The sequence below is a fragment of the Perognathus longimembris genome, chromosome 5 (assembly GCF_023159225.1).
Source record: "Perognathus longimembris pacificus isolate PPM17 chromosome 5, ASM2315922v1, whole genome shotgun sequence".
Classification (NCBI taxonomy): domain Eukaryota; kingdom Metazoa; phylum Chordata; class Mammalia; order Rodentia; family Heteromyidae; genus Perognathus; species Perognathus longimembris.
The window spans coordinates 195,300-207,637 of record NC_063165.1 but is presented as its reverse complement, the minus strand read 5'-3'; the positions used below and the strand labels follow the sequence as shown (position 1 = coordinate 207,637).

Genomic DNA, 12,338 nt, shown 5'->3' with positions numbered 1-12,338 from the left:
TGTGGGCCACTCAGGCTTCCATCTGGGGAGCCGAGCCCCGGTCTCCAGGTCCACAGAGGCCAAGGGCCGCGCCCAGGCCGCAGGAGGGCGCGGGCCCGGCGCCCCCCCCCCCCTTCCGAGCCCGCCCCTCCCTCCCCCACCCCGGGCCCACGCTGCTGGCTCCCCACTTGCCTGAGGCCCGTCGTTTCCGGGAAACCTCTGGTTCCAAGAGCGGGGGTCCCGCCTCCCGGAGCCCTGTCGCGGAGGGAAATGAGCAGACACCGGAAGTCCAGGGGAACGCTGTCCGTCGGGGGCGCAAAGGGCCGCTAGGGAGGCGCAGAAGTGCCCAGACTTCTTGGCAAGCACGGTGGAAGCCGGCGCGCCAGGGCGGGCCACGCGCCCGTCGCCGGCACGAGGCCGCGTGCAGGCAACGCCGCTGGCGCAGGGCCGCAGGCGTAACGCGCACGCGCGCGCGGCTCGTCCCGTTCGCCTCCTTGGCTCGCGCCCGCGAGACACGTGGGAAGGGGGCGGCGCTGAGGAGGAGTCCGCGTCCGCGTCCACGTTCGGAGGAGGCGCCCGCGCCCGCGCCCGCGAGGGCCCGCCCGTGCTCGCGCCCGCGCCCGCGTCCACGTCCGCGAGGAGCCGCCCGGCTGCGCCCCGCCCCGCCCGCGCCGGCTCGGAGCGGCTGCTGCGGGTCTGCAGGCGGCGGGAGCGCCGGAGTCGCCAGCCATGGCTGACCGTGGGTGCCCGCTGGAGGCGGCGCCGCTGCCCGCCGAGGTGCGAGAGGGCCTGGCAGAGCTGGAGCTGGAGCTGTCGGAAGGTGAGCTCCGGGGCGCCCTTCGGGGCCGGGATCCGGACCGCCGCCGGGGAGCCCGTCCGGGAGGGAGCCCCCCAGGACCCCACCCGGGAGCCCGCCCGGGAGCCCGCCCGGGAGCCCACCCACGACCCCACCGGGGAGCACGCCCGGGAGCCTTGCTCACGAACCCCGTGGGCCCCCATCGGACCCCCAGCTTGCTCGCGCTGTGTGCCGGCGGGCGGGGCCCGGTGGCCCGGGGCTCTGGAGGGCCCGGCTGTAGAGGGGCATCGGGGATTTTTGCCCCCTCGCTGGCCTGCGCGTCCTGGGCCACAAGCCACAGGCCACCGACCGACGGGGAGCTGACTCTAGGCCTGGCCCAAGGCTTCCGCGGTCCGCCGGGCTGCAGACCTGGAGACCAGGCCCACTCGGAGGCTGCACGGTGCCCTCCCCGCCTTCAAAGCACTTTCCTTCCTGAACGTCGTGTCTGCCCGCCCTAGTGTGTGACAGCACTTAACTCTTGCAAGTTCGCTTCCGTAGTAGAAATTTTGAAGTGAAAAACATTCCAATAAATGGTCGTCTGGTAAAAGTAGGCCATGGTAACCAGGCTTCAGAGGTTGTGGGCAGCATTCCCCCTTTAAGATGCGTGCACTCCTCGGGGCTTGGGGAAGGGTGACTTGTACTGCAGTATCAGGAAGGCCCTGCAGCCCTTAAGGACAAACACCTAAATGCCTCTTAGGTATGCTTTGGGGACTTACGTGCATTTTCAGCTTTTAGAATATTCTTTTCTGTTTGTTTTCATCATTTAGTATTCTTTCTTTTAAGTTTCAGATTGGTACATTTTGCTGGTATTGGTGTAGTGAATTAAATCAGTAGGCAGGGACAAGTGTATATGTACTTACATGTAACGCTTAGCAACTTTAACGAGGTAGATGCTGTTGTTATTGTTTTGCACATAATATATCTACTTGCAACTATTTTGAATTCATTCAAAAATTTAAAAATTCTGTACTATGTGGAACAAATGCACAGAGATGGGTAGATTTGAAATTTCTTGATGCTTAGATGCTCTTAAGGATGCTTAGATGCTCTTAAATTAGGGATGGTTTTTACAGGATCACCTGTGTTGGATTTGATGTCTTCATCCAGGGGAAATTACTTCAGTGTAGTTTAGTGTTCACATATGTCAAATATGTTTTTTCAAATTGCTCCTGATTTTTGCTCCAGTTGTTTCTACAGCTCCTTGTGATTGTGTTTGAGTGTGTTCCAGAAGTTGACAGATAGCTAAATTGATTCCTTTTCTTAAAAACTAACAAGAACAAATTTTCTTGTAACCTACTGGTGCAACAAGTACACCAGTGAAAAAAGTATCTCTTATGTAAACGTTTCTTGATTATTGAATAGGTTTATAGTGTTATTTTAGACATAAGTAGGTGAGTACTTAGTAAGTAAAGGTACAGTGTTCCATTGAAGAGTCTGAAAAAGTAGCTTAAGCTGAGAAAGCACTTGGACAACCAAGTGTTAAAGGGAAAGAGACAGTAAAGTGCAGTAGCAGCTCAAGAGTCAGAAAACCTAGTTTCTGCCTTTCTCCTGGCCTGACACCATTCTTTTGGTCAAAGCAGGACAGTGATTTCTTGGGCAGAATTATGCTGGCACTACTTCCAGAGCGCTTCCGCACCTTAATGTTGACTTCTATAGTTTCTGTTCCTGTTGTCATTGGCCAGGACCTCCTCTGGTGGACCTGAGGTGCCCAGCAATAGGGACTGTTTCTGAAGACTTTGGACATTGTCTTGCAGTGATTGGCATCTAGTGTAAGTGTTTCAAAATCTCCACTGGATTATAACATCTCTAAACTTAGGTTCAGTTAGGGGTAAAATGTGAACATGAGCCTTATTGCCATTCCAGGATTCGAATAGAGTATGTGAAAATGCTTTGAAACGAGAAAAAATATTGAATTTGTAAAGTAAAGAAATGCATTACTAATGAATCACAATCTTCAAACAGCCAAAGTGAAGTGTTTTGTCATTCCCTCCCCTCCCCTTTTTTTATGGTACTTGGAATTAGATGCAGGACCATGTGATTGTTAGGCAGGCACTTTACCACTTGAGCCACACCCCCAGCCCATTTTTGCTTTAATTATTTTTGGGGTAAGGTCTTGGTTTTATCCCTGCCTTACTTGAACCACTGCCCTAGGTAGCTGTGATAACAGGTACATACCACCGTTCTCAGCTTTCATTTGAGATGGGGTATTCAATTTTATTTTATTTATTTTTTTGCCATGCTGGCCTCAGAAACGATCCTCTCAATTTCCACTCCCAGAGTAGCTGGGTTTATGAAGGCATGAGCCATTGCACCCGGCTTTCTCATTGTTATTTTTGTGTTTTGATTAGGCAGTAGTTATGGAAGTGGAACTCTCCCACCTTCAGAAGTGAAAAGATAAACTTCTGGTTAAGAATAATGTCTATAATGTCTAAGCTGAGAAGAATAATGTCTAAGCTGGGTACTGGTGGCTCACAACTATAATCCTAGCTACTCAGGAGGCTGAAATCTGAGGATCATGGTTTGAAGCCAGCCTGAGCAGGAAAGTCCATGAGACTCATTGCCAGTAAACTACCCTCAAAAAGTCAGAAGTGGCGCTCTGGCTCAAGTGGTAAAGTGCTAGCCTTGAGCAACAAGAAGCTCAGTGATAGCACTTAGGCTCTAAATCCAAGCCTTAGGACTGGCACAAAAAAAAATGTCTGTTGGTGATGTGACTCAAGTGGTAGAGTGCCTGCCTAGGTCTTGAGCTCAAACTAGTACTATCAGAAAGATAACTTTTTGTAGCATTTACATTTGTCTGAATGAGAAACAGTTTTAAAATTAGAGTTGCTATTGCTAGGTAGGTTAGCAGGAACAGGAAGACCTTAACACAGGAAAGGTTCTGCATGGACACAGGTAGTTCTTGACAGTCTGGAAAGCATTCTCCTTTTCACCCATACTTCTCCTTCCTACTCTTCTCCTCCCCTTCCTTTCTCCTCCCCTCCTGCCAAATAAAATTTCTCCTCTGCTGTATCATACCCCCCATATATATTTTTCATTACTTAGTTTCTTTTATTTTTTCAACATTTTTGATTCTCATTGTAATGAGGGCTGGCCTTTGTGGAAGATTCTGGTCAAGAATGTACTGATTTCCTTCCATAGGGCAGGTTTGTTTAAATTTGGTTATGGATTCCCAAGAGGGTAATAAGGAATAGCTGTTTCCTTGCTCCTTAATTTTTTGCCTGTTTCGCCTTCTTTTTTTTTTTTTTTTTTTGGTGGGGGGGGGTGGCAGTCCTGGGCCGTGAACTCAGGGCCTGAGCACTGTCCCTGGCTTCTTTTTTGCTCAAGGCTAGCACCTCTGCCACTTGAGCCACAGCGCCACTTCTGGCCATTTTCTGTATATGTGGTGCTGAGGAATTGAACCCAGGGCCTCATATATATGAGGCAAGCACTCTTGCCACCAGGCCATATCCCCAGCCCCTGTTTCGCCTTCTTAGTTTAGGGTTTCTTCACATTAAGATGAAGATGTAAGGGAAGCTATATAGAACTTACTTTTCTTAAAATAAACACGAACACATACAGATTCATACATAGGGCCCTGTAAGGTAGTATATGCCTGTAAGCTCAGCTTCATTGGAGGTGAAGTTGAGAAGATTGCTGTTTGAAGCCAGCCTAGGGCAAAAATGTTAGTGGTGCTTTATTTCAAAAAACAGGCTAGATGAGACGATTGAACCTTATAATCCCAGGTACTCAGGAGGTAGAGGTTGGAAGATCTTGGTCAGAGTCTGGTCTTGGCCAAAGTGCATGACTCTATCTGAAAAATAAGCTAAAGCAAAAAAGACTGGGGGCGTGGATCAAATGGTAGAGTGCTTTTCTAACATGATCCTCAGTACCACAAAGGAAAAAAAGGGGAAGGAAAGGGGAAAGGGATGGAGGGAGGGAGAGAGGGAGGGAGGGAGGGAGGGAGGGAGGGAGGGAGGGAAGGAAGGAAGGAAGGAAGGAAGGAAGGAAGGAAGGAAGGAAGGAAGGAAAGAAGGAAGGAAGGAAGGAAGAAAATGTCAATGTTCATGGATGAAAGGGAAATTATCAAGGATAGCCTTGGTTTTGTTTTTGTTTTTGTTTTTGCCAGTCGTGGGTTTTGGACTCAGGGCCTGAGCACTGTCCCTGGCTTCATTTTGCTCAAGGCTGGCACTCAACCTCTTGAGCCACAACACCACTTCTGGCTTCTTCTGTTTATGTTGTACTGAGGAATCGAACCCAGGGCTTCATGCATGCTATGCAAGCACTCTACTGTTAAGCCACATTCCCAGCCCAGCCTTGATTTTTAAAAATAAATTCTTAAACTTTTGTGTTATACCTATTATTTTGACAAATTTGTTTGGACACACCTCACAGCTGATTTTGGCATACCAGTCCTGTAGTTTTTGAGATCATCACTTCTGAACTGGTAACACTGACAATGGCAAGTGATTTGTTCGTTGTTTTACAGGCAAGCAGTGAGTTAGAAAGGAAATTCCCATACAATAGGCTACTTGTATCCTGCTCAAATTTCTTTTTTTTTTTTTTTTTTTTCGCCAGTCCTGGGCCTTGGACTCAGGGCCTGAGCACTGTCCCTGGCTTCTTCTCGCTCAAGGCTAGCACTCTGCCGCTTGAGCCACAGCACCGCTTCTGGCGGTTTTCTGTATATGTGGTGCTGGGGAATCGAACCTAGGGCCTCGTGTATCCGAGGCAGGCACTCTTGCCACTAGGCCATATCCCCGGCCCTCAAATTTCTTTATTCTGATTAATAAGCCTATTGTACAGATTGAATTTGGATTGATTTTTTTTTTTCTCCCTGCATTCTGATAATGCAGAGTCTCCATTCTGGATGGAGTCAAATGAAAAGAGGTTTAAAGCTCAGTTTGGAGCTTTGGACTAATCTCTTTTACAAAGCCTTTTGTCTTTCTGTCATTAATTTCTCAAATCTGTGATATAACTCTTAGTTTTCGAAAGGACAGTGTAGCATTGCCTTCATGTCATAAATACTTACCGTGCTTCTTATTTTGTAAGTGTTTTGTGCCATATAAAAGTTCTCAGCCACAGTGGTGGTACATGTCTGTACATCCTGGCCCTGACCTGCAGTGTCAGAAAGGTCCTAAGTTTGAGGCCTGCGTGGGCTATTTAGTGAGTTCCAGTCTAGTCTGAGCTACATAGTAAGACCCTGTTTCCTATTACACTTGTCCTGTCATTTGAAGTTCTTGCCAGTTTTTGTTTTTAGAAATGAAATAAGGTGAGGGAGGGAGGAGGTAACAAGTTGAACAAGAAATGTACTCACTGCCTTACATATGAAACTGTAACCCCTCTGTACTTCACTTTGATAATAAAGGTGGGGGGGGGAAGAAATGAAAGAAGGTTAATGGAAAAGCTTATTCTGCTGCCAGTCTTTGTTTTGAGCAGTTTTAGGTTCACAACAAAAGCAAAAGTACAGGGCTGGGGATATGGCCTAGTGGCAAGAGTGCCTGCCTCGGATACACGAGGCCCTAGGTTCGATTCCCCAGCACCACATATACAGAAAACCGCCAGAAGCGGTGCTGTGGCTCAAGCGGCAGAGTGCTAGCCTTGAGCGGGAAGAAGCCAGGGACAGTGCTCAGGCCCTGAGTCCAAGGCCCAGGACTGGCAAAAAAAAAAAAAAAAAAAAAAGCAAAAGTACAGAAACCATGCAGGTATGTACTCCCTGGTCCACACATGCATCCTCCTCTGTTGTGTACATACCATTGCATTTTGTTTGCATTGCAGCTTCCCTCAGAGTAGGATTAACATTCCTGTGGTTTAATGTTCATATCTATAAATTATCTAACATTTCTAGTATTGTGTTTATCTATGACAAGGATAGGAAATTATATACTACTTGGCAAATAAAAAAGACACCGCAGTTGAAAGTAATTGTTATCTGTATTGTTATCAGTAATTACTCAGAGGGTCATCCACCAAGGATCTCCCTTCCCTTTTATACAGGGAATTAAGAGTCTTTGCTCTTGAGATGTCCTGGGCTCAAGTGGTGGCTGGGGTTCCTTTCAGATGTTGACTTTGTATTTGCCATAAGAAAATAATAGAAATCCCATGGCTTTAATCTGCACTAGCTATTCATGATTTAAACATACAATTTTGGAAATTGTAGAAAAGGAATTTTTACTGCCTTTCAGATTAAAGAACTTTTTCTAGTATTTGTAGTAAATGACCTTACAATGAGTCTCTGAAACTCAAAGGAAATAGTCTTTCACACATAACTGCCTGAACTCATGGTGAGTCATGTTTAAGACAGGACTTACAAGGAGGTAATTAAGGGTGCATGAAACTATTGGGTGCAACCCTAATACAGTGGCACTGGTTTTCTTACAAAAAGAGGAGGAGATGCCAGGGATGTATGTGCACAGAAGAGAGGCACTGTGAGGACGCAGTGAGAAGTGACTACCACTACCAAGACAAGGAGAGGGCCCTTGCCAGAGTCCAGCTCTCCTGGCATCTTGACCTTGGGCTTCCAGATGCTAAAACTGAGAAGTGAATTTTTCTTTGGTTTAAGACTCCACTCTGTGTACTTTGCTCTGGCTATCCAAGTGAATAGAGATATGCAGTGTGTCTTTCTGTTGCCCATCAGGTTCAGTAGACTGAGTGCAACAGGCTCACTGCCTTACAAAGTGAGAGGCAGATAGCATTGGCAATGTCACAAGGCATGTCTAGAGCCAGTCCCCCTAGAAAGGGAGTGACCAGAATGCCTGGTGAACAGGCAGTTGCTGTGGTGCTGTGTAAGCTGGAGCCAGGGGAGTTGGGTCAGTCATGGGTGTGATGTGAGTCTTGAGCTTTGTTTGGAAGGCTTGTTTGTAGAGGGTAGAGTAGAAAAGCAAGAAGAATGTGATAGACAATCCAAGTGTATAAAGCTGAATGGGTCAGAGGAAAGGGCTGGCAGCTGTCATCTCTAGAGGGATATTGTGTGGTCCTTTCTGTAGTGATAGAATGTTCTAGGTTGTCCAGAGTTGTAGTTGCTAGCCACATGTGTCCATTTAACACTTGACTTGTGGACAGTAGGATTTGGGAACTGAATATTCCCCTTAATTTACTTGTAATTCATTAATCTTTAAATAATCATATATGGCTGTGGCTTATGTATTAGACCACACAACAAAGTATATGCTCTGACTTAAGACAGCCTATTCTAGTGAAAAGTATCACTAAAATGTTTTGCATGCAGGTTTCTACTTTGCTCTTGTACATGAGAATAAAATGGGGTAAATAGAAAATGTAATATGCATGTATGTTCAAGAATTCATAAAAACTTAAAGACAGATGGCCAGTTTCCTATTTTAAGAAGAGTTACCAGGATAGGTGTTTAAAGAGGTCGCCTTAATTCTATAGCCAACAATTTTTAAGGTATTAAGAAGTAATTAAAGCATCTCTATGTATTCTCTGTTGGTCTTTCTTGATTTATGAAGATTACTCTGGCAGTGTGTGAAAAGTAGACCTAAAGGACCTGAAATTGGTGACAGAAAAGTTAGTTTGAAAACCTTATGGCATCTTCAGCAGGGCTACGTAGTTGAATGGAGAGAGTGATCAGAAGTTTAGTCAGAAGACTTTTTTGAAAAGATCCTGCAAGTATGGCCTACAGTGACGGGAGTTTCTGAACTGAGTAACAAGATGGGGTGTTACCCACAAAGATGTGGAACAGAGAAAGAATGTGAATGTCTAGGAGATTTGACTGGTGTGTAGGAAACCAGCAAAGCACTACCTGTTCTCTGACCATACACTTAAATATATGGATCTGGCACTTTCTGGAAAGTCTAGGCTTAAGACAGACATTTGGAAATCACTGTGACACAAAGTAACAGAAGTAAATATGATTTTTTTTTGGGAAGGAAGATGGAAAATGCAAAGTTGGGGGGGCGGTGGCTAAGACAAACCCTCAAAGACCCAGACCTCAAAGAAAAAGGTAGAGAGAAAATACTGATGAAAACCCCACAGAAGGGTGCAGCAAGAGCACAGGCATCTGCATTGGGGAAGTAGAGGGTCCATAGTCACGATCAGCTCTCAGATGAAGATGACTGCCCTTCAGAAGCTGAAAGAAACCCCTAGCAGCCTCGAGTTTGGGAGGTTGGTAGTAGAGCCTAGCAGTGAACATCATCTAACTAGCAGACAAGAAGCTGTTGCACAGGGCTGCGCTGAGCTGAGTTGGAGGTGGGATTGGAATATCCATCTAGGGTGAAGAGAAGGAGTCTCACCGTTTTCCTAGTCTACTGAGCAACCTAGGGGAAGTGCCAGTTATATGAGAAAGGGATCTCAGTGGGCAAGCTCCAACCCCACTTCAGCCATTGCAGCTTTCTGTGCATACCTCTCTGAAGAGCTCATTTGAAGGAAGGTGTACTGTGTTGCAAAAGTAGTCTAAGTTCTTTATCATTTGTGCTCAGTAAAGATTGCACTGGGGGGCTGGGGATATAGCCTAGTGGCAAGAGTGCCTGCCTCGGATACACGAGGCCCTAGGTTCGATTCCCCAGCACCACATATACAGAAAACGGCCAGAAGCGGCGCTGTGGCTCAAGTGGCAGAGTGCTAGCCTTGAGCGGGAAGAAGCCAGGGAACAGTGCTCAGGCCCTGAGTCCAAGGCCCAGGACTGGCCAAAAAAAAAAAAGATTGCACTGGGGGTTGGGGTGGGGGGGCTGGGAATATGGCCTAGTGGTAGAGTGCTTGCTTTGTATACATGAGGCCCTGGGTTCATTCCTCAGTACCAAATATATAGAAAAGGTCAGAAATGGCACTGTAGCTCAAGTGGCAGAGTGCTAGCCTTGGACAAAAAGAAGCCAAGGACAGTGCTCAGGCCTTGAGTTCAAGCCCTAGGACTGGCAAAAAAAAGAAGATTGCACTCAGGTGTAGCTTTAGTTCATCAAGCAATGCCTATAAGCTTTCTTCCATTAAATGATACTTCACATTTTTTAAAGTTTATTATCATTTATACTTATGTAATAGATAACTAACTTGTTACCAGGAACCATATTTTTATGAAAGAATCTCGTTAACTCTCCTATGATATTGATAACTATCTGTCTTTATGGCCTGACCACATATTCAAATAAGTTGATGAACCCTGTGAAAAATGAGGCAAGTACCAGACATTTGTGGCTCAAGCCTGTAATTCTGCCTACTCAGGAGGTTGTGATCTGCTGATCACGGTTCAAAGTTAGACTGGGCATAAAAGTCCATGTTACCCAATAAAATACTTGTGTGGCTCATGTGGTACAGCATCAGCCAAAAAAACCAAAGCAAGAGCACAAGTCCTGAGTTTGAGCCTAAGTAATGGCATGCATGTGTGTGCATGTGTGCATGTGCGCACACACACACACGAAATAGGAAGAAGGAAGGAAGGAAGGATGAAAACAAGAAGGAAGAAAAGAAAATGTGGCAGGCATTCACATTGATTAGGTTCTTGTGGACCTTGAGAAACAAACTAGCTCACCACAGATTTCAGTTTGCATGTCTAAGGTGTTAGAAACTGGGTATGGTGGCTCATGACTGTCATCTCAGCTACTTGGGAAGCTGAGATGGGAGGATCATGAGCATACCATAATATATTAACTTTTCTCTCTTCATTCATTCACTCATTTTTTAGATAAAATCTCCTTATGTTATCCAGGTTGGCCTGTAAGTCCTGTGCTCAAGTGATCTTCCTGCTTAGCCTCCCATGTAGCTGGGATACAGGTGTGTACATCACACCCAGCTCACCGAGTTTATTTTGAAACAAGAGTATGATCAGTCAGCTGAATTGGCCACAACATCACTCCATAGTCCACATAGAGTGGAGTTTCCTGGGAGGGTACTTAGGAGTACAGATTGGCATGCTAGGTCTCAGGAATATAGTCCATCTGCACTTACAACTATGTCCACATCTACATCTATCTGCACCTGCATTTGTATTTACATGTATATCTACATCTACACCTCCATCTACAACCTCTTTGTCTGTACTTGCACTTACATCTGTACCTGCATTTATATCCACACCTCTGTATTTATACCTGTGTCTACATCTACATCTGTTTGCCATCTATATCTATACCGATGTCTGCATCTGTGTCTCCACACGCATCTTCTCTTAAATGTACACATTGGCATAGTAGATTTTTGTAGTGTGCTCAGTGATGTTCCCAAAGACTTCAGATCCTAATTGTTGGGACCTGGAGCCAATGCTGCCTCATTTGGAGAAAGGTCTTTACAAGTATGATTAAGGTAAGGGTTCTGATTTGAGCTATGCTGAATTTCTAGTAGATCTTAAGTACCACAATAGTTCTCTCTCTGTCTCTGTCTCTCTCTCTCTCTCTCTTTTTTTTTTTTTTTTGGCCAGTCCTGGGCCTTGAACTCAGGGCCTGAGCACCGTCCCTGGCTTCTTTTTGCTCAAGGCTAGCACTCTGCCACTTGAGCCACAGCGCCACTTCTGGCCGTTTTCTATATATGTGGTGCTGAGGAATCAAACCCAGGGCTTCAAGTATAAGAGGCAAGCACTCTTGCCACTAGACCATATTCCCAGCCCTCACAATTGTTCTTGTAGAAAAGAGACAGAAGGAGGTTAGATATACACAGAGGAGGTAGAAGGCCCTATGAGCACTGAACTAGGTTGGAATGATTCAGCTAGAAGCAAGCAGTCCCTAGAAGCTGAAGTAGTTAAGACACACTATTCCTTTGAGCCTTTAGTGGGAATGAAGCTCCTCCATTGTCTAATTTGGGCTCAGTGAAACAATATTGGACATCTGACCTTTTAAGTTTTGACAGAATATAGTTCCTTTGTTGTAAGTTCCAAGTTAATGGTAAATTATTATTATTATTATTATTTTATTTTTATTTATTTATTTATTTTTTGGCCAGTCCTGAGCTTGGACTCAGGGCCTGAGCACTGTCCAGGCTTCTTTTTGCTCAAGGCTAACACTCTGCCACTTGAGCCACAGCGCCACTTCTGGCCGTTTTCTATATATGTGGTGCTGGGGAATCAAACCCAGGGCTTCATGTATACAAGGCAAGCACTCTTGCCACTAGGCCATATTCCTAGCCCTATGGTAATTTATTATAGTAAGTAGCCACTGGCTATCTATAATTGTTAGGTACCCACCCACTTTAAATTCTGTGACTTTCTTAAGAGGAGAAAAGTGCTTTTATTGTTAGTTCCTTTTTGACTCTTGGATTACTAATTATAGTGGGGTTATGACGTATTTTTTACTTTTCCTGTGTTACTAATGCTCTTTGTATATACTATTTAAGAGATCTTTCCCTGTCTCATGGCCATAAAGATAATCTCCTATATGATTTTTTTAGAAACTCTGATCTTTTGTCTTTTACACTTAGATGTACAGCTCACCTGAAGTTGAATTTTGTATATGGTATGAGAAGGATCTTCATTTCTGTTCTGTATGAGTTTTCATTTGATCCATACCATTTGTGGAAAAGGCTGTCTTTCCCATTGCTTTGAAGTGGTTTCTGCTGTGTTTCAGCACCTCTTCCGTTCTGTACTGTATCTCACACAAGCCTGTCTTCTTTA

General features: G+C 45.5%; 1 protein-coding gene across 3 annotated transcripts in view; it reads left to right on the top strand.

Annotated features, from left to right (window-relative positions):
- The first annotated feature begins 619 nt into the window (after positions 1 to 619).
- Positions 620 to 12,338, top strand: part of Dip2a (disco interacting protein 2 homolog A) — an 84,454-nt gene continuing 72,735 nt past the window's right edge. For 2 of the 3 annotated variants that reach the window (XM_048346056.1, XM_048346051.1), the window contains exon 1: positions 662 to 799. In XM_048346056.1, the coding sequence (XP_048202013.1) occupies positions 709 to 799 (91 nt within the window). In that variant the 5' untranslated portion in view covers positions 662 to 708. Of the gene's footprint in view, positions 800 to 12,338 lie in introns of all 3 variants that reach the window. The other variant, XM_048346053.1, reaches the window with a different exon arrangement.